Genomic DNA, 18868 nt, shown 5'->3' with positions numbered 1-18868 from the left:
TATTTTAACTAGATCACTGGGTAACTTCACTTTTGACATGCCCTAGTTTAGAGTCTGTATTGTGCATATAGTTTTGAATCCTCTGTCTTTGACTTTTGCAGGTCATTTAATCTCAGTGTCTATTTCATCATTAGTAAAATAGGGACAGTATTACATTCTCCTGGGGTTTTGTAAAAACTAAATGAGTTAACACACATCCAGCACAAAAAGTGTCTACCATGAAAGAACGGGAACTAACCACCCATCAATGTGATGGCTTTGTTTTGCATGATTTGGCTATCCCACACAGTGTTTAACTACTTGAAACTTGGGTTTATCTTTTTATAATTTCAGTGGTCTTTTTTTCCTAGTGAAAAATGTTCTTAATGCCCAACAGCAAACAAGTGAAAGTGCTTATGAGTCAAATTTTCAATGAAAAGGTCTAAAACTAGTTGTAAAGATGTGGGTATGTTGCTGTAGATCAGTGATAGATCTAACCTTCCCTAGGGATTTTGTCCTGTGTCATGCTTCACTTAAATAAAATGAAATACCCACTGTGATAGACAGTATCTGATGATTAGATAGGTCCCAATACATTGCATTTAAATAGCCACTCTTTTACTGTAAGAGTGTTTTATTTTGCTTTATCTAATCATAGAAACAAATGACAGTATTTGGAGATTTCAAAGGTGTCGGAAACAAATGAAAAGATTTCTTTTAATTGTGCCTATGAAGTGATTGATGATTTTAGGATTGAAGAGCTTTTGTTGTCTTGAAGTTCTTAGAAAACTCTTGTCTAACTCACTGTTTTCAGTCGTCTTCCATTAAAAGACCTGAGCATGCATGCATTTTCTAGTTTGAAATAAGTATTGCATAGAAGGTTTCTTTTATTTTTACTAACTTAAGTAATTGCCTCCAAGATGCATGGCTTACCAAATAGCATCAAGGTTTCTATTTATCTTTCAAAATAAGTATTAATAAATTCCTTAATGATATGTCTTGGTAGTTTGGTTTTCCATCTCTTGAATATTAGTTACCTTTGTCTGATGTTGTTTTAGTAATTTAATTAAAGGCAGATTTTACTTATGTGGTTGTTTTGTCTTAATATTTAAACTCCAGAAATTTGATTTGTGGGAAGTGAAAATCCTACCATAAATTGGGACGGTTCCCCAAAATAATTTGAATTACTTCCTCTGAAATGTTTTATTGGCTAAATTAACATTTCAGTAATAAAAACACATAATCTTCCCTTTATTTGTATTACCTTTATTTTCTTTGCCTTTTCATATTAAAAGTTTAGTGATTTGTTAATCAGACGTGGTATGCTACAGAGAATGTACAGATCTGTATGTATTGAGTTCTTTCTCTTTTTAAAACAGATGAGCTTTGATCCAAACCTTCTCCACAACAATGGACATAATGGGTACCCCAATGGTACTTCAGCAGCACTGCGTGAAACTGGGGTTATTGAAAAACTGCTAACCTCTTATGGATTTATTCAGTGTTCAGAACGTCAAGCTAGACTTTTCTTCCACTGTTCACAGTATAATGGCAACCTGCAGGACTTAAAAGTAGGAGGTAATTTGTCGGTTCTCCTTTTTATAAAACTGATCCCAAATTTTTCTTGCATATCAACTTATTCCTGACAGTGCTATGGTTTTGGCCTTTTCATTGTACCAATTACTGAAGTTTGTCTATATAAATCAGCAGAATCCTGATTTCGCTTGTGGTGGTGATCTTTTTGAGGGATGAAAGAGTTATTGAGTAAAAGATACCTTTGAATATTTTTTAAGTAAATACTTGGTAGATTTGTTACTCCCCATAATAATGATTGTTTGGCTATTAGGTTTTAAGCCAGTAAAATATTAAACTTTATAATGTTAGTTTTAATTGTTTTGCCAGGTCCTAGTTTGTGTAGTAGCTGAAAAAAAAAAACCCAACTCTTACGATGTCACCATTGAACTATATGGAAATTCATTTTGGCTGACACCATAGAAATTACTTTCATGTGTGGAAAAAGCATGGCTTATTAAAGGACTGAAGCTACAGGGTCTCTGTGTGTTTTAAAATATCTTTGAGAAAAAAGCGCAATAGTCAACTCACTACTGACCAAGGGATTTTTGCAGAAACCAGTGTCTGATATTTTTATCCTGACTGGCCAGAAATTAACTCTGTTATTTCACTAACACGTAGTGGGTTATTATGTTCAGTAGTTAACACCTGACACACCTGTAAAGGCTTCTCCAGCACCGTGAGTTTCATTTTCACTTTCTGTATCAGAATCGGTCACTAAGGATTTTTGTGTTTTTGTTGGTCTAACAGTCACATCGTCTGAACTATATTTTGAAGAACTGTCATCTTCTGAGCCACTTGTATATATGTCTCTCAGATAGTGAGGGAAATAATCTTTGTAAAATTCACCAAAAACATTCTTCACTCAAAATTCTGCAGTGTCATTTAAAAAATTTTTACAGGGATAAACTTGCATTTATTACATACACAGGGTTGGCACAAAAAGCAAAATGAATGATAAGAACAGTCATAACTTGTGTAATGAACCTGTGATAAATTTTAAGATCTAACGACTTTGAACAGTGATGTTGATGATCTTTCTCTAAAAATGTATTGATACATCTCTGGTCAATAATGTGTTAACGTGAATATTTGGCATTCCAAATATTGTACAAGAGTGTTATATTGGTTAATCCTCATTTCACAGATGAAGTAAGTAAGGGTGTAGAGGGATTTTGGTGGAGGGGGGAGGAAGCTTGCCAAATCATATCATTACGTTGCACCATTTGTAGTATGTGTAAGTGCCATGAAAACTAAGACTGAGATATGACTAACTTAGTCTCAAGCAGTGGTTCTGAAACATGAGTGTGTATCAGAGTTACCTACGAGTCTTGTTAAAACATAGATAGCTGTACCTGATGCCCAGAGTCTGTGTTTGAGTAAGTCTGGAGTGGGCCCTGAGAATTTATTTACCTGTCTGCTATGCTTCAGGTGATGCTGCTGCTGCTTCCATTAGTCCAGAGACTACACTTAGAGAAAAAACTCAAATGCAGCATTAAGTTTAACTGTAAAGTGAGATACCATTTTACCAAATTAGTTCAACAAATATAACACTCTTTATTTTAGATGATGTTGAATTTGAAGTATCATCTGACCGGCGGACTGGGAAGCCCATTGCTGTTAAACTGGTGAAGATAAAACAAGAAATCCTCCCTGAAGAACGAATTAATGGACAAGTTAGTGACTTTGATGTTTATATTTTCTTAGGGCCCTGAATTTGCTTATCTTTCACATTAGAAAAGGAAGATTCACCCCATCTCCTCAGTTTGCACGCAAGAGAGATATAGTATATAAAAGTTACTATTTTAAAATTATATCAGAAGCACTGGCATTTCTTGACCTGAAATAAAAATTTGGTCAAGAGTCATTTGGGTTTTTACATATAACCCTAAGTATATACTTACAGTCAGTTGATGTACTGTAAGTTTGAAACTTGGCAGCATGACATCCTCTGTGGATCATATTAAAATGCATCCCTATGTATAGTATAGAGGATATTAAAATTCAGTTTATATTGCACAGTGCTGCTCCTGAAATGATTAGCAATGGAAATTTTTTTTTTTTTGACTGGTAGGTTGTGTGCGCTGTTCCTCACAACTTAGAGAGTAAATCTCCAGCTGCCCCGGGTCAGAGTCCAACAGGGAGTGTATGCTACGAACGTAATGGGGTAAACTTGTGTATTTTTCTTAAACCTTTGCCTGATCCACCATGTGATCTATAAGCGTACTTTAAAATTCAAAATAGAAAACGTAAGCTGCAGTTGATTAAAAATCAGTTTTAAATTTGGTTTCAAAGAGGCTTTGAGTGCAGCATAATCAAAAAATTTAAAAAGAAAAAAAAATCCATAGGACTTCCAAGGGTCTTAGCTTGCCCAAGTGTGACCTTAGTTAGAACATTAAGGTAAAATGCTTCTTTTACTTACTTTTTGGGGGGGTTGTGGGAAGGGATCTTTTTTCTGGTTCCTTTTAAGCACTAACTCCAGCTTTTTTGTTTGGAATGCCTTATATAAAAATTGTTTTTTTGAAATGTAACTACAGCCTCTGGGCAAATGCTTCCACGTGTTTAAGCTTTTTGAAGTTGGATTGCTGCTCAGCTGTGGACTCGCAGAAGTCATCAGCACCTTGGAGGGAAAGTGTTTATATGAATAAGTTAATGTACTTGTCAAAAAGTCGTTTAATTTTAAGAGATTTGGTTTTAAATGCCAGTTTAAGAAGTATTTAACAAAGTAAATCACATTATACAGTGAACATGCATCCTGCAATATAGTAATAATAACTTGTTAATTCACAGGAAGTGTTTTATCTGACTTACACCCCTGAAGATGTTGAAGGGAATGTTCAGCTGGAAACTGGAGATAAAATAAACTTTGTAATTGATAACAATAAACAGTAAGTTCTTTTCTCCCATTTAATTGGATTTTTTCTTTTTGCAGTAAGAAGTTTGAAGTGAGTCAAAAACCTTACTTGTAAATCTGGATAATGTTCATGATCTTTTAAATTGTTATTTATCAGCTAAACATCTGAGCATTAGCTCTATGATAAGCACTATGCAGGGTGTCAGAAATAGGAGGATAATTAAAACATGATCAGAACTTTGAAGGATCTCTGCTGGAGATCAGTGAAAGTTTTGGCCAAACAGCAGTGCTTGAGGCACACTTTGAGATGAGGAGTCACTAGGGAAATGAGAAAAACATTCTGGGTAGAGGAAGTAGCGTTTGGGCAAAATGGCCGAAAGTTTGAGTTGATTGAATTGACTGGATCATAGAAAGATGAAGTTTGAACTTTATTCATTAGTAACAGGAATCTTTGAAGGATTTTAATTGGGGAAGTATGGTTTCAATTGTTGGAAGTGGTGGGGATGGTAGGCTTTTGGAGAGTAGGGTTGCTCTAGACAAGAGGCAGAGATGTGAGAGTTAATATGAAAGATAAGGGTCTAATATGGATAGGCCAGTGGGTGGTAGGGTATAGAACTCAAATCACAGAAAAAAAATGACCAAGTTTAATAACTTGATAGAGGAGTATATTAGATCTAAGGGAAGAGGAGTTCCAGATGCCATTTTTCTTGCTTAGGCTACTAGACAGCTAATGATAGCAGTAACTGGACTTAGGAGGTACAGCAGAAAGATAAAGGGTGGGAGAAGAATTATGCTTATTTTGGCATTTTGAATTTGAGGTGTCTGTGGGTGAAGATATTAAATATGTAGTTGTATGTATAGATCTGAACAAGCTAGTGACAGGCAGGAGATAGAGCTGTTGAATTCCTTGGCATAAGCAGTTAAGGAAAATGTAGTTAAGAAAGCCCAGTGATGGTTATTTTTACTTTAGACTAAAAAAGAGATACAAGCACAAAGGGAACTTAAAAATAGGAGAAAGTGCTAGGAATGGACTTTGAATGGCAGTACAGAATAAAGTTCCAGTAGTGTGTGCAGAATTATTAGCCTTGAGCTTTACCTCTTGTAAGACTAGAAGAAATCAGATTGAGTTACAGGTATGGGTATTAGTAGTTCTAGTCTGAGGCCTCGAATTAATCTTAAGTAGGAAACTAGGGAATAGGGCTTGAGGTGGATGGGGAGCCAATGAAAGGGCTTTATTTAAATCTTAATAAACTCTTGAATGTGCTAAGCTCTTGTACTAATTATTTATGTACAGTTGTTAATCCTCAGAACAGCCTTACCTGCTAAGTCTTCCATGTGTAAAGTGAGGTATGTTCTCATAAAGTAACTTGCCTAAAGGCACACAGCTTTTAAATTGACATTTCAATCCCAAGTCTGGTTCTAAATAAGACCTTTTCACTGTAGTGAGTTGCAAAAGCACAGGATTTTTCCAGCATCTTCTGTTACTCTGTTAAGTTTCTGAAATAAAAAGGACAATTGGGCTACACTTTGTCCATGAAGAATTAAGGGAAGTAATAGACCAATAGCTTGGTCTGAAGATCTTTAAAAAAACACCAACAAGTACTCTTCCATCTTAGACAGTTTGTGCCATCTTTAAGGGCTTCCTGGTAGCTCAGATGGTAAAGAATCTGCCTGTAATGCAAGAGACCTGAGTTCGATCCCTGGTTTGGGAAGATCTCCTGGAGAAGGGAATGGTTACCCATTCCAATATTCTTGCCTGGAGAATTCCACGGACAGAGGAGCCTGGTGGGCTACAGTCAGTGGGGTCACTGTCAGATTTACATGCTGCTGCTCAAAGATGGGGACAATTTAGCAACATATGACGTCTGTCTTTTCAGTGGAGGTGAATGTCACTTTTTAAAGCTTAGCAAATATCTCCTATAATCACTGCATTTACTCAAGGTTTCTTTGCTGTATAATTGATGAAATAGCTACCAAATTCAGTATTCATTGCAAACAGGACCATCTCTTATTTATCTGTTTCCCCATATGTTTGTTTGCAGTACATAATTCCTACTGTGTTTGTTCACGTAATGGCCTTTCTAAAACCTTAGCATTCCCCATCTGATGGCATCCAATTTGTGGACTTATTTTCAACAGCCCAAAAGGAAAATGGTTACATATATTTGTGCCCAGTTTCAAAAGCTAGGAAGTTTGGGCAAAAGTCCTTTGCATGTGAAGCTATATGAAAAGGATTGTGTATTAGGAAATCTTATATTAGTGATGATGCAAAAGTCTTGAGGGCTTAGAAAACTGTTGTTTCTCTAAAGTCATCATATCTAACCAGATCAATGTATTTTCCACCCCTCTTTGTTCCCCACCATCCCCACCTGATTCTTTTTTTCCAGTACTGGTGCTGTAAGTGCTCGTAATATTATGCTGTTGAAAAAGAAACAAGCTCGCTATCAGGGAGTAGTTTGTGCCATGAAAGTAAGTGTCATCAAATTTGACAAACTTGAGTTTTTTCCTTTGGCTGTGTTAAGTCTTTCAAACCCAAGTCTTTTGATTTTCCTCTTTGTCTGTCCTTTAAAAAATGTTAACTTTAAAAGCAATCTGGTTACTAATTCTTTAAAATGGCCATTTCATTGGTATTAATATTAGACTTTACCAAATAATAATGTTGCCACTTAAAAGGCTTCTTAATTGTAAATTGTAATCATAAATATATATGCTGAATAGTGCATAATGATTTTTTTCATATTTGTTTGCCTCTAGGAGGCATTTGGCTTTATTGAAAGAGGCGATATTGTAAAGGAGATATTCTTTCACTATAGTGAATTTAAGGGTGACTTAGAATCCTTACAGCCTGGAGATGACGTGGAATTCACAATCAAGGACCGAAATGTAAGATAGTTAAATAACTTGATCTTTGACCTTCTTTTAAAGTAAGTAGTTAAAATTTATGAAACACTTGAAATGACATGTGTGCCCCCCATGCTCCCTTCTGGTTTAGGGTAAAGAAGTTGCAACAGATGTCAGACTATTGCCTCAAGGAACAGTCATTTTTGAAGATATCAGCATTGAACATTTTGAAGGAACTGTAACCAAAGTTATCCCCAAAGTACCCAGTAAAAACCAGGTAAATAGTCTTTTTTCAAGAGAATCATCTTTTGCCTCATCAGAATGGTGTGGTTATACAAAAGTTTTATTATATTCAATTAATGTAATTTTAAGTATTTAATGTGTAGAATTAAACTAAATAGGAACCATTGGTACATTCATGAATATGTTGTTTATTAGTTTGTTTTAGCTGGGTGATGTGGAGAAAGGGGCCAAAAAAAAATTGCTAGTTAGATGGGAGGGAAAACAATTCATGTGTGTGTGCTTGGGCCCCAGTTGGGCTTTTTTGTATGTATGGGGTCTGGGGGGAGTGAAGAGATGAGACCAGTGGTATCATTGTTAAGGAAATGTAAAACATAAGAGATTGTTTTTTTTTTTTTTCCTTAAATAAAATCTCTCAGTATCAGAGTGCAGGATCTTAACTGCAGTATCATGAGTTCATGGTTGTGTCATGTGACCCCAGAACACAAAAGCTTTCAAATTGAACGTAGGTTTTCAACACCTTTTTTCCTTTAGGGAATTATCTATTATAAATAACATGGGTTTACTGTGTGTTCTTCTTGTTTGACTTAGAACTAGGAAGGATGAGAAATCTCCAGCTAAAATAGTTTTTCCTTCTCATCAGAATGACCCATTGCCAGGACGCATCAAAGTTGATTTTGTGATTCCTAAAGAACTTCCCTTTGGAGACAAAGATACAAAATCCAAGGTGACGCTGTTGGAAGGTGACCACGTTAGGTTTAATATTTCAACAGACCGTCGTGACAAATTAGAACGAGCAACCAACATAGAAGTTCTATCAAATACATTTCAGTTCACTAATGAAGCCAGAGAGATGGTAAGTGTTAGACATTATTAGATTCGTATCCAATGTGGAAGGTAGGTGGGATGATGTTATATGTAAGTTTGTAATATGGTATTGAAAATTCTTTGAGGCATGACAATATTGAATAGTTACCTTATTAAGGTGATTAAGAATACAGACATTGACTCAATCTTGGTTTAACACCTAACTCTCCCAGTTACCTTGAAATAGATGTAAGAAGGTTTTAGAATGGAAATTTGGAGAGGATGATTTCTAAGGTCTTGAGAATCCGTGCTTCTCTGGTCCTTAAATATGAAGACTGAGTTGATTTAAGTTCATCATTGTAGAAAGTAGATTTTTCCAGATTGTTCCATAAAATACTCCACAAAGTAGGTTTTGTTTTTACAGTAGGACTTGCAGTTTTTTATTAGTGAATGTATGTCTGGAAATGATGCCAGTGTTGCCCAAACATATTTTTAAAGTTCAGCTTTCATGAATTAGTTTTATCAAATGTAATATACATTTGGTGCTGTTTAGAGTTAATAGCTACAGCAGGGCGGTGGACTGGTCCTCAGCCTGTTAGGAACCAGGCTGCACAGGAGCAGGTGAGCAGCAGGCAAGCTCTCTGCTCCCCATTGCTCGCATTACAGCCTGAACCCCCTCCCTTCCCCCCACCTCTAGGTCCTTGGAAGAGTTGTCTTCCATGAAATGGATCCCTGGTGCCAAAAAAGTTGGGGACTGCTATCTGTAATATTTCCCAGTGTTGTCGGTAGGACTGGATATGTTCAATGAAAATTGAAGTTTCTTGAGACTTTTTTAACCATTAGGAGAGCTGACCTTGTTTGACATTTGCAGTGTTTTCAGAAGAAAGTTTCTTAGAACTGTTTTGCTTTACAGTATGGAGAACATTGTTGAATAGCTTGGTTGTCATCAGGATTTAGCGAGGATTAAATGTCAGAATGTAGCTTAGGCTATCTTTAAGACTGATTATAGAGTAATCATCTCTGTAATATGTAAATATGCAATATGTAAGTCATTGGTATGTTGATAGTAATTATGTTTCAGTAACTATTCATGTATCTGTCATGTCCAGTTATTCTGGATATAAGGCCTTTACAGAACTGATAATTTAATATGAAGGGAAAAAACCATGAGGATGAGACTTTATATAGTTTATTTTTCAAACCTAAATTTTAAGTCCTCCTGTGCCTAAACTCAAAAGATTTTTGAAATTGAGATTATAAAGTTGCCTTTAGTTGACTTTTGAGGTATTTGAAGTATTGTTCTGTAGATTTTTAATTTCTGGAAGTTACAGTGTCATAAAGCTTGGGCATTATTTGGAATCCATTATTTGCCACTTAGTAGTTATGTGCTTTGGGGAAATTGCTGAACCTCTTTCAACCTCAGTTTCCTCATCTTGTTAAACAGAATATTTTTTTGACAGTTGAAAATTAAATGGAATATGCTGCATACATTTACTTCGGAAATAATTTTTCTACTGTTTATTGGCCAAGGAGTAGCATCTGGGGAGTGTCAGTTGCTGAGATATTATTTTCTTGAAATCAGTGAATTTGTATTTAAATGGAAATTTTTAAATGTGGATACAAGATTTGGATATTTAATTTCCTAACATTTAATGTGATGATACTTCCAAACTTGAGTGTTGTGACAGTCTTCACAGCCAGTATTATTTTGGTTTCAGGGTGTAATTGCTGCCATGAGAGATGGTTTTGGTTTCATCAAGTGTGTGGATCGTGATGCTCGTATGTTCTTCCACTTCAGTGAAATTCTGGATGGGAACCAGCTTCATATTGCAGATGAAGTAGAGTTTACTGTGGTTCCTGTGAGTAGTTTTTGAGAAAAGTATGAGCGGTTTTCTTGGTCCTTCCTTTTTCAGTTTTAAGTTACTTTTTTTTTTTTTATCATTTGTAGGATATGCTCTCTGCCCAAAGAAATCATGCTATTAGGATTAAAAAACTTCCCAAGGGCACGGTTTCGTTCCACTCCCATTCAGATCATCGTTTTCTGGGCACTGTAGAAAAAGAGGCCACTTTTTCGAATCCTAAAACCACTAGCCCAAATAAAGGCAAAGAAAAGGTAAGTTTTAATCAAAATGATTTTTGCAGTTTGTCTCTTCTCTTTAAAGGAAACCACTGTTCACACAATAATGGAGTGTTAGTCTTTCAGAATTCTCTATAATAGGAACAGTGAATCAATCTAAAGCAAAGTTTTTCATCTCAGCAATATTAATACTTTGAGCTGGATAATTCTTTGGGAAGGAGGAGGTGGGTAGCTGTTCTTTGTGTTTGGGGATGTTTAGCAGCATCCCTCACTGGCTTTTACTCACCAGAGGCCAGTATCTTTTCTCCCCCTGTGTGACAGCCAGACATGTCTCCAGAATCTGCCAAATGTCTCCTGATCACTCCCAGTTTAGAACCACTCATCTGAAATGATAGTGCTTGTCATCCAAGAAATTTAAAACTTTGAAATTTTGGTAGACTCAAAACATACATTGGGACTCCCCATTTTTTAAAAAACCCACTGAATCTAAATATGAAGCTATCCATAAGATTATTTTTACTCTTAAGTAACAGATTGAGAATTGTATAGAAACAGGTTAATTCAAACAATTTTAAATGGCTGCTGTAAAAGGTCAGTAAGGGATCTTTGTCAAAAATTAATTCTTAAACTGACAGCATCTGGGACGACTTCACTAAGGACATTGACATTTAATAGGTGGAGATAAATGAGGAAAGGATATTCCTCATGGAATAGAGGTACAGATGAGAAAGTCTCAAGGTTTCTTTATAAATGTAGCACTAATTAATTTAACAGGAAGATAGGGCTTTTTCTTTGATTTCTGATTGGCTGTGAAAACTAGCATAGACCTGCCAGTAAGTTCTCCCTCTCAACGTTAAAATTAGGATAAGACTTTAAGACCAAATGATAGCAGATTGAGTTGGCCTTGAGTTAAGGTAAGACCATGTTTTTATTCATACGAAAAATATGTATTTTAGAGAACCCTAGATAAGAAATTTCTGCCAGTTCTCTGGCTCAGGATTCTATAATAACTGTAATTGTGTTGATACTGTTTTTTCAGTTCTTGATTCTTTTTCATTGTTTTCTGTCTGTATTTCTAGGAGGCTGAGGATGGCATTATTGCTTATGATGATTGTGGGGTGAAACTGACTATTGCTTTTCAAGCCAAGGATGTGGAAGGATCTACTTCTCCTCAAATAGGAGACAAGGCAAGATAGTTCTTCTTACTAGAGGAAGGAGAGGGAGGGAGAGTTAAAGGTCATCATCTTAATCTTAAATCCTGAAAAAATGGTTTCTTTAAATTTTATCAAGTTGTGCTACAATTCTTTTGTGCTTACAAGTTTAATATATGAACATCTTCCTATTTAAAAGCAGTTTATTCAATTAGAATAGGGTCCAGCAAGCTTTTGTTAAAAGCTTTTTGAGGAGTTAAGTGTTTAAGCATTAGATATGTCAAAAGAATTACCTTATTTAAAATAAATCATATTGGTAAGAAAGTTAAAACATCAAAGTAAAATCATACCAAAGGTTTTTACATTGCGGTTAATTTTTGTTGTACTTGGTTGGAAATGTCTGGTTTTCTCATTGACCTCCTTTAGAGAAAGTGAGATCTATAAGGAATACACACTGGAGAGCAACAACTTGATCCTTGTGAAAAATGGAATGAGAAATAAAAGTAATACTTCTTTATTTATACGGACTGTTTAAGTGGAAAGCAAGGTGTGGGGGAGTTGTCATTTCCAGTTAGTGTGGAAATGTCATAGTAAGCATCCTTATTTTTCACAGGTTGAATTTAGTATTAGTGACAAACAGAGGCCTGGACAGCAGATTGCAACTTGTGTGCGGCTCTTAGGTCGTAATTCAAACTCCAAGAGGCTCTTGGGTTATGTGGCAACTTTGAAGGATAATTTTGGATTTATTGAAACAGCCAATCATGATAAGGAAATCTTTTTCCATTACAGGTAAGGATTGCCTTTTAAGAACTCAGAGCTTCCATTCCTTGGTTTTAGATTCAAAAATATTAATATTGGGTGGTTATGTAGTTTTTAATCTCAGGATTTCATATTGGTAAAATTTTGGCAGTATATACAGTTGTCTACCTCTATATAGAAAACATGTGGTCAAAAGATACAGGAAGACCTATATCTGCTTTGAACATTGTATAGGACCCTGTCTACTTCAGTAAAAGAGTTCTGTTTTATATGTTGCTATCAAGAGAATTGTGTATTTGATTTGGTATTACAGCATAGTGGTTAGCCATAGCCCATAGTGTGGGCTCTTAGAACCATACAGTTTCAGTTTGAATCCAGGCTGTGCCACTTAATAGCTATGTAACTTTTATTATCTTTTTATTGAATGAAAATAACCTCGTAGCATCTTAGTTTCATTTTCTTAAACCTGGGGATAATGGTACCCCTTCATAGGATATTCTTGAAGATCATATGAGTCAGTGCTTAAAACCATATCCAGTTTGTAAGCACATCATGAATATTATAATAGAAGAAATAAAGGCTGCTTGCTCCCATTGATGTTTGTGGTAAATATTTATTCAAATATCATTTCCTTCCCCTCCCCTGCAGTGAGTTCTCTGGTGATGTTGATAGCCTGGAACTGGGGGACATGGTTGAGTACAGCTTGTCCAAAGGAAAAGGCAACAAAGTCAGTGCAGAAAAAGTGAACAAAACACACTCAGGTAATGAATTGTGACTTCTGCTGCAGTCAAAGTCCTATTCTTTTGGTAAAAGGGTGAAGGGTAAGGTGGGAGAGGGAGCAAAAACCCTATTGTTCTAGGTCAGTGATCTCCAGGTGTGATCCCTAGATAACAGCATCATCACCTAGCCACTTGTTGGAAATACATGTTCTTTGACCCCAACCCTACTGAAACTTTGGAGATGGGCACCCTGTTTTACCAAATCCTTCAAGTGATTTTGATGAACACTGAAGTTTAAAAACCACTGTTCTAGATTATTTAGGTCATTTTGAGTTTATTGTCAATTCAGTATCTCTTTTTCAGAAATAACCCCAAGATAATCTCCAGGGGGTTGGGGAGGGAGGCTTTCCTCTGGAAGATTTATTTAAATAAGAATGAGTTCAAATGTGAAAAATAATGGGAACTTCAGAAAATTGTTGCTGTTTAGAATCTTTGATTTCTTGCAACTTCCTTTTTGGGTTTTATATAATACAATTCCCCAAATAACACTTTCTCTTGATGTTTTTCTAGAAAAATGGGAGTTAAGAATGTTCATTCACTTTAACAAATACCTAGATGTATGCTGTGTTTTAGATACTAGGGGTACAGCAGTGAAGAAATAAGATAAATTGGCAAACAAGATGAGTGAAATACTATGTGTAGTATGTTCAGAAAGATATTAAGATAAAATAAGTTGGAGAAGTATATAAGTATTGGGGTTGCCACTACTTCTAGAGACCAGGGAATACCTCACTACAAAGGTGACATCTGGTCACCTGGAAAAGGTGAGAGAGTGAGACATGTTTAAATATGAATACTTATTAATTCTTTGAACATCTTTAATAAGATCTTAGAAGTATTTTAAGACTAGTAGACAACCAGCTAGCCCTCTATTAACATTTGTCCTGATGATTTTTGATTTTTGATTTTTAATCCTATGAAATAGTATTTCCATATAATTATTGCAAAAGAGGTATACATGCTTTTGTTTTGTAGTGAATGGCATTACTGAGGAAGCTGATCCCACCATCTACTCTGGTAAAGTCATTCGCCCCTTGAGGAGTGTTGATCCAACACAGAATGAGTACCAAGGAATGATTGAGATCGTGGACGAAGGTAAGAACATCTTTATCATGTTTTGAAATTTGCCTTACCTTCAGAAGAGCATGTCGAAGATTTTAAAATGTGGGGTTGCATTTGTCCTTAAAAACTGAATTAAGGAGAAGTGATTTATTTTCCTACCCGTGCTTGGCTTTTTTTTTTTTTTTTTCTTGGAAATGAGATCAGCCTGGATTTATGTGAATAAATGACTGATCTGTGAGCTACTGACTGAGTTATAATAGACTAAGAACAAAATCTCACACTAAAAATATACATTTAATGGTTGATAATCAGACATTGACAGTTGGCTGGGTTTAATACAATTTTGTTTCTCCTCTATTATTCATTGGTTATTTACATCAGTGTTGACAAAATGTCCTAGTAACTATTCAATTCTATAAACATTTTTGCTTCGTCTGTTACTTACAGGATACCGTGAGGATCCTGCTACTTGTCTCTAGGTCAGGGCTCCCTATTTTTCATTTTTCTGCCTTTTTTTCCCCAATCTTTGACAACTCCCTGAGAACTGCTGTAATGGCTTGCTCCAAACAGTACCAGAAAGACCAACGGGTTTGCAATAGAAATACAGTAGGGAATACTGGATGATTAATATAGCAGAATTACTATAAGGATGAGGTTGATAAGAGGGTTTGAAATGCCAACGAAAGATGATAGCTTGATTTAAAAAGAGAATAAATCTTGTGCCATCTGGGAATCACAGAAGAACGTAAAGTGGAAAGAGCAGGTCATTCGAGAGAAGGAAATTAGCCTTGATGAACCTGTTCTTTTATCACATGAGTTCTTAGGAATTTCTTTATTCTGTGAAACCAGTATCCTCATATATGCACATCTCCAAATATGAGTTAACTTTATAGCAAATCATCATTGAACTATGATGCCATGATGATTATCAAACCCTTAAAAGGGCCATGTGGGTGTGGGCAACTAACTTTAACTCATGAGATAACATCAAAATACCCTTTTTCCTCTCCTTCATTTTCCCTTTTTACTTTTTTTTTTTTGCATTCCCAACCCCTAATCCACTTACTCTTCAACTTACTCTTCTTACACTTACACTTATGCTTTAGATACAGTCTAAAAGGAAGGTTTTGTAGAAAAGAAAACTTTCCTGAAATCACCAAGCCTAGAGTTTTTGGGACTATACAGATCACATTTTCCCCACTTGGTGGTGAGAACAGCTCTTTTAGGAAGACAGCTAACCTGATATAAGACCAGGGTTTCAGTGCTGGACAGACCTAGATCTGCACACAAGCTCTTCCACTTGCTAGCTGTATAACCTTAGACAAATTAAATCTTTCCTTACTCAGTTTCTTCATTTTTAAAATGAAGATAATATCTTCAACTTCAAAAGGTTCTATAAAGATTAAGTATGAATCAGTATAGTAAGTGTTTAATAAATGGTACTTACTACCAATATCACTTAGTCTGCTGCTGCTGCTGCTGAGTTGCTTCAGTCTTGTCCAACTCTGTGCGACCCCATAGACAGTGGCCCACCAGGCTCCTCCGTCCCTGGGATTCTCCTGGCAAGAACACTGGAGTGGGTTGCCATCTCCTTCTCCAATGCATGAAAGTGAAAAGTGAAAGTGAAGTTGCTCAGTCATATCCGACTCTTAGTGACCCCATGGACTGCGGCCCACCAGGCTCCTCCATCCATGGGGTTCTCCAGGCAAGAGTGCTGGAGTGGGGCGCCATCGCCTTCTCCATCACATGGTCTAGTTGTCTCATACTTCTGTATGACTTGCTCTATTGGCAGTGTCTCCTCAAAGTTTTTAGTTCCTCTCAGTTTGAAAAGAAAATCTTCACTTGCCTCTGTAATCATCAAGAGAATGGTTACATGCATTCCCAATTTTGAAGCTACTTCTTCATCTGATATTTTTACCTTCATTTCTACTTTTGTTGATTTAGTGAATTCACTATCCAGGTGAACTGATAGGTAGCTGATTGAACCCTTTGGCCTGGTTTTTATCTGTAGCCTGCCTTGACTTCCAGCCAACTTCTATTCCAGGGCAAAGCTCAGCAAATAAGATGACTTGTTTTTATTAATAAAATTTTCTTGAAACACAACCACAGCTGTTCATTTACATACTGTCTTTGCTTTCTCACTGCCAACAGCAAAATTGAGTACTTGTGACAGAGACAGGATTCTGTAAGATTAAAATATTTACTATCTGACATTAAGAAAAACTGTGATGGGCCATCTAGGAGAAAAGTGCCTTAGGTTTGAGAGCGCCACAATCAGAACAAAGAAAGGAGGTGGAATGCCAAAAAGTTTGTCTACATTGTGTTTTTGCTTGTGCGTGGCTTGTTTAATGCCCAGGTAGGTATGGATCAGAAATGTTTTTGACTCGCTCATATTGTGCACTTGGAAAGAAGATAATCCAGTGGATCATGTGAGCAATCCACAGTGCTTTAAAATTAGGTAGTGAGATGGTAAGTGATAGTGTTGTTGGAGTTTTTCATTTTCCCTATAAACTTGGTTTAAAGCTGTTCATTAGCTAGTACGGTGACAATGAGCTACAAGTTTTCCTTCATTTTCATGGTAGTATTTAGCATTCAGGATTTTATTGAAGCTTTAAAGTAGAATTCTTCAGGTATTAAAAATCTTAGTGAATATAATATTTTTAGCAAATTATTTATAAATTTATTAGGACCATCAACAGAGAGGGCTGTTTTGAAATATTAGCTTTTAGACTTTGTACCTGTTTCTCCCTACAGGGGATATGAAAGGTGAGGTCTATCCATTTGGCATAGTTGGGATGGCCAACAAAGGGGATTGCCTACAGAAAGGGGAGAGTGTCAAGTTCCAGTTGTGTGTCCTGGGCCAAAATGCACAGACTATGGCCTACAACATCACACCCCTGCGTAGGGCTACAGTGGAGTGTGTGAAAGATCAGGTAAGTGGTAATACCTCTGGATCCAATTCGATCCTTTTATGAGTTGGTAACCAAACCCTTGAAAATTTTTCAGCCAAGCAGGAACCATCAACATTCATTTTGTTTTTATTTTTACTTTATCTTCCTTTTCAATGATTTGAAGAGCTTATTATAAACTGAAAAACCATATTTTAAAAATGGCAGTAGTAGCAAAAGGAAAGTAAAAGTAGTACTAATAACTAACATAATGGGGAAAATAAGTTCAGAGTGAGACTTCCAGAATAGAAAGACATATTAACAGTTTTTCATACTTGAGCTCAGAGCTTCTTTAGTAGACCACACAAAGAAAGAAACCATGTATATAGAAGTTTTCATAAAGTAAACTTTGGGCAAACAAAACTATTCCTGGTACTTAAGATCTCAGTGGAATCTGTGAGTCCTTAGAGAAGACTTTTTTTTTAAATTTCAGTACAGTGAATATAAACATTTTGTATGGCTGTTTCTAGTAATACCATAACCAGCTTGATTTTGGAAGGGAGCAGAACAAGCATATGTTCAAATAACAACTTCTCTGATTTTGCTTAATTCAAAAGCTTGGTTCATGCATTATATGTAGGCACAAGATAACCTTCGTTACTCTGGCTGTGCTAGAGTGAATGGCAGTGATTTCAAAGATACATTTCTTCCCTAAGTTTTGCAGACGAGGCAGCTGAACTGGAGCATCAGCATTGACACCATGTTTTATAAATCCCCTTCTAATTAGGGTCATGCATTGTGCTTCATTCAAAGTGAGTTTCCTTTTCCCTCCTATGGTGTGTCTTTTTTTACACTACTGTCTTTTTAAATTTTCAGTTTGGCTTCATTAACTATGAAGTAGGAGATAGCAAGAAGCTCTTTTTCCACGTGAAAGAAGTTCAGGATGGCATTGAGCTACAGGCAGGAGATGAGGTGGAATTCTCAGTGATTCTTAATCAGCGCACTGGCAAGTGCAGTGCTTGTAATGTTTGGCGAGTCTGGTGAGTTTGTTGTTCATTAGTAACCTCCTTTGACTGTCTTTTAACTTTTGTAATCTCTGCTTTATCATGTTTCTTCACTTTCCACCACTGCTTTGTGTAATTCGCTTCTGCAAGTTTCTGGTTATTTCTTCATTGTCTACATTTCATAGTTTACCATTTCTGGCACTATTTTGTTTTAATAACACCATTAACATGAGAGGAGCTAAGAGTCTCTGGAAATACTTCTTCATATTTTTCCTTTTCTATGGTTTTTTTTCATACCCAGTACCCTGTTTTATGTGTCTGCAGAGCTGGTCTTTCTGATTGTGGACCAGTCTAGGGATGAACCTCACCCAAATGATTCTTTCAGCTCCTACACAGTAATAAACCTTGAGTTGGAAATAAAAAGATAAACCAAGTTGTCTGTCTTGTCTTGCTAGCCAGTTGGCTAGGTGAGGCAAGAGTCCCCCTCATTAACACTGAGTCATTTGGGTATTAGATAGAAGACACATTCTGCATGTACTTACTTACTTCTCACCAAGTGTTGCTTATTCTCATCTCTTGACTTTCTTATAGCGAGGGCCCCAAGGCTGTTGCAGCTCCACGACCTGATAGGTTGGTCAATCGCTTGAAGAATATCACCCTGGATGATGCCAGTGCTCCTCGCCTAATGGTTCTTCGTCAGCCAAGGGGACCAGATAACTCAATGGTATGAGGGCATACAAATTTTAGTGGGGAAATGGGGGCAACTGGTAAACCAACATACTACTTGAGGTCCTATTTTAGTATAGCTCAAAGGGCTTAATTTACGAAAGTGCTTCAGGTATCACTATCATAATC

General features: G+C 36.3%; 1 protein-coding gene across 8 annotated transcripts in view; it reads left to right on the top strand.

The window, feature by feature from the left end:
• Nucleotides 1-18868, top strand: part of CSDE1 (cold shock domain containing E1) — a 45154-nt gene that overhangs the window by 14794 nt on the left and 11492 nt on the right. For 4 of the 8 annotated variants that reach the window (XM_004002362.5, XM_004002363.5, XM_042252955.2 and 1 more), the window contains 17 exons: nucleotides 1359-1557; nucleotides 3118-3227; nucleotides 3626-3718; nucleotides 4342-4439; nucleotides 6793-6874; nucleotides 7160-7288; nucleotides 7398-7523; nucleotides 8130-8342; nucleotides 10012-10152; nucleotides 10242-10406; nucleotides 11450-11557; nucleotides 12135-12310; nucleotides 12929-13041; nucleotides 14035-14154; nucleotides 16876-17054; nucleotides 17886-18049; nucleotides 18605-18737. In XM_004002362.5, the coding sequence (XP_004002411.1) occupies nucleotides 1359-1557; nucleotides 3118-3227; nucleotides 3626-3718; nucleotides 4342-4439; nucleotides 6793-6874; nucleotides 7160-7288; nucleotides 7398-7523; nucleotides 8130-8342; nucleotides 10012-10152; nucleotides 10242-10406; nucleotides 11450-11557; nucleotides 12135-12310; nucleotides 12929-13041; nucleotides 14035-14154; nucleotides 16876-17054; nucleotides 17886-18049; nucleotides 18605-18737 (2349 nt within the window). The remainder of the gene's footprint in view (nucleotides 1-1358; nucleotides 1558-3117; nucleotides 3228-3625; nucleotides 3719-4341; nucleotides 4440-6792; nucleotides 6875-7159; nucleotides 7289-7397; nucleotides 7524-8129; nucleotides 8343-10011; nucleotides 10153-10241; nucleotides 10407-11449; nucleotides 11558-12134; nucleotides 12311-12928; nucleotides 13042-14034; nucleotides 14155-16875; nucleotides 17055-17885; nucleotides 18050-18604; nucleotides 18738-18868) is intronic. The other 4 variants (XM_004002360.5, XM_004002361.5, XM_060413235.1 and 1 more) reach the window with 1 other exon arrangement.

Source organism: Ovis aries, chromosome 1 (assembly GCF_016772045.2).
Source record: "Ovis aries strain OAR_USU_Benz2616 breed Rambouillet chromosome 1, ARS-UI_Ramb_v3.0, whole genome shotgun sequence".
Classification (NCBI taxonomy): domain Eukaryota; kingdom Metazoa; phylum Chordata; class Mammalia; order Artiodactyla; family Bovidae; genus Ovis; species Ovis aries.
The sequence above is the reverse complement of the archived record's forward strand: the minus strand, read 5'-3'. Positions and strand labels throughout refer to the sequence as shown.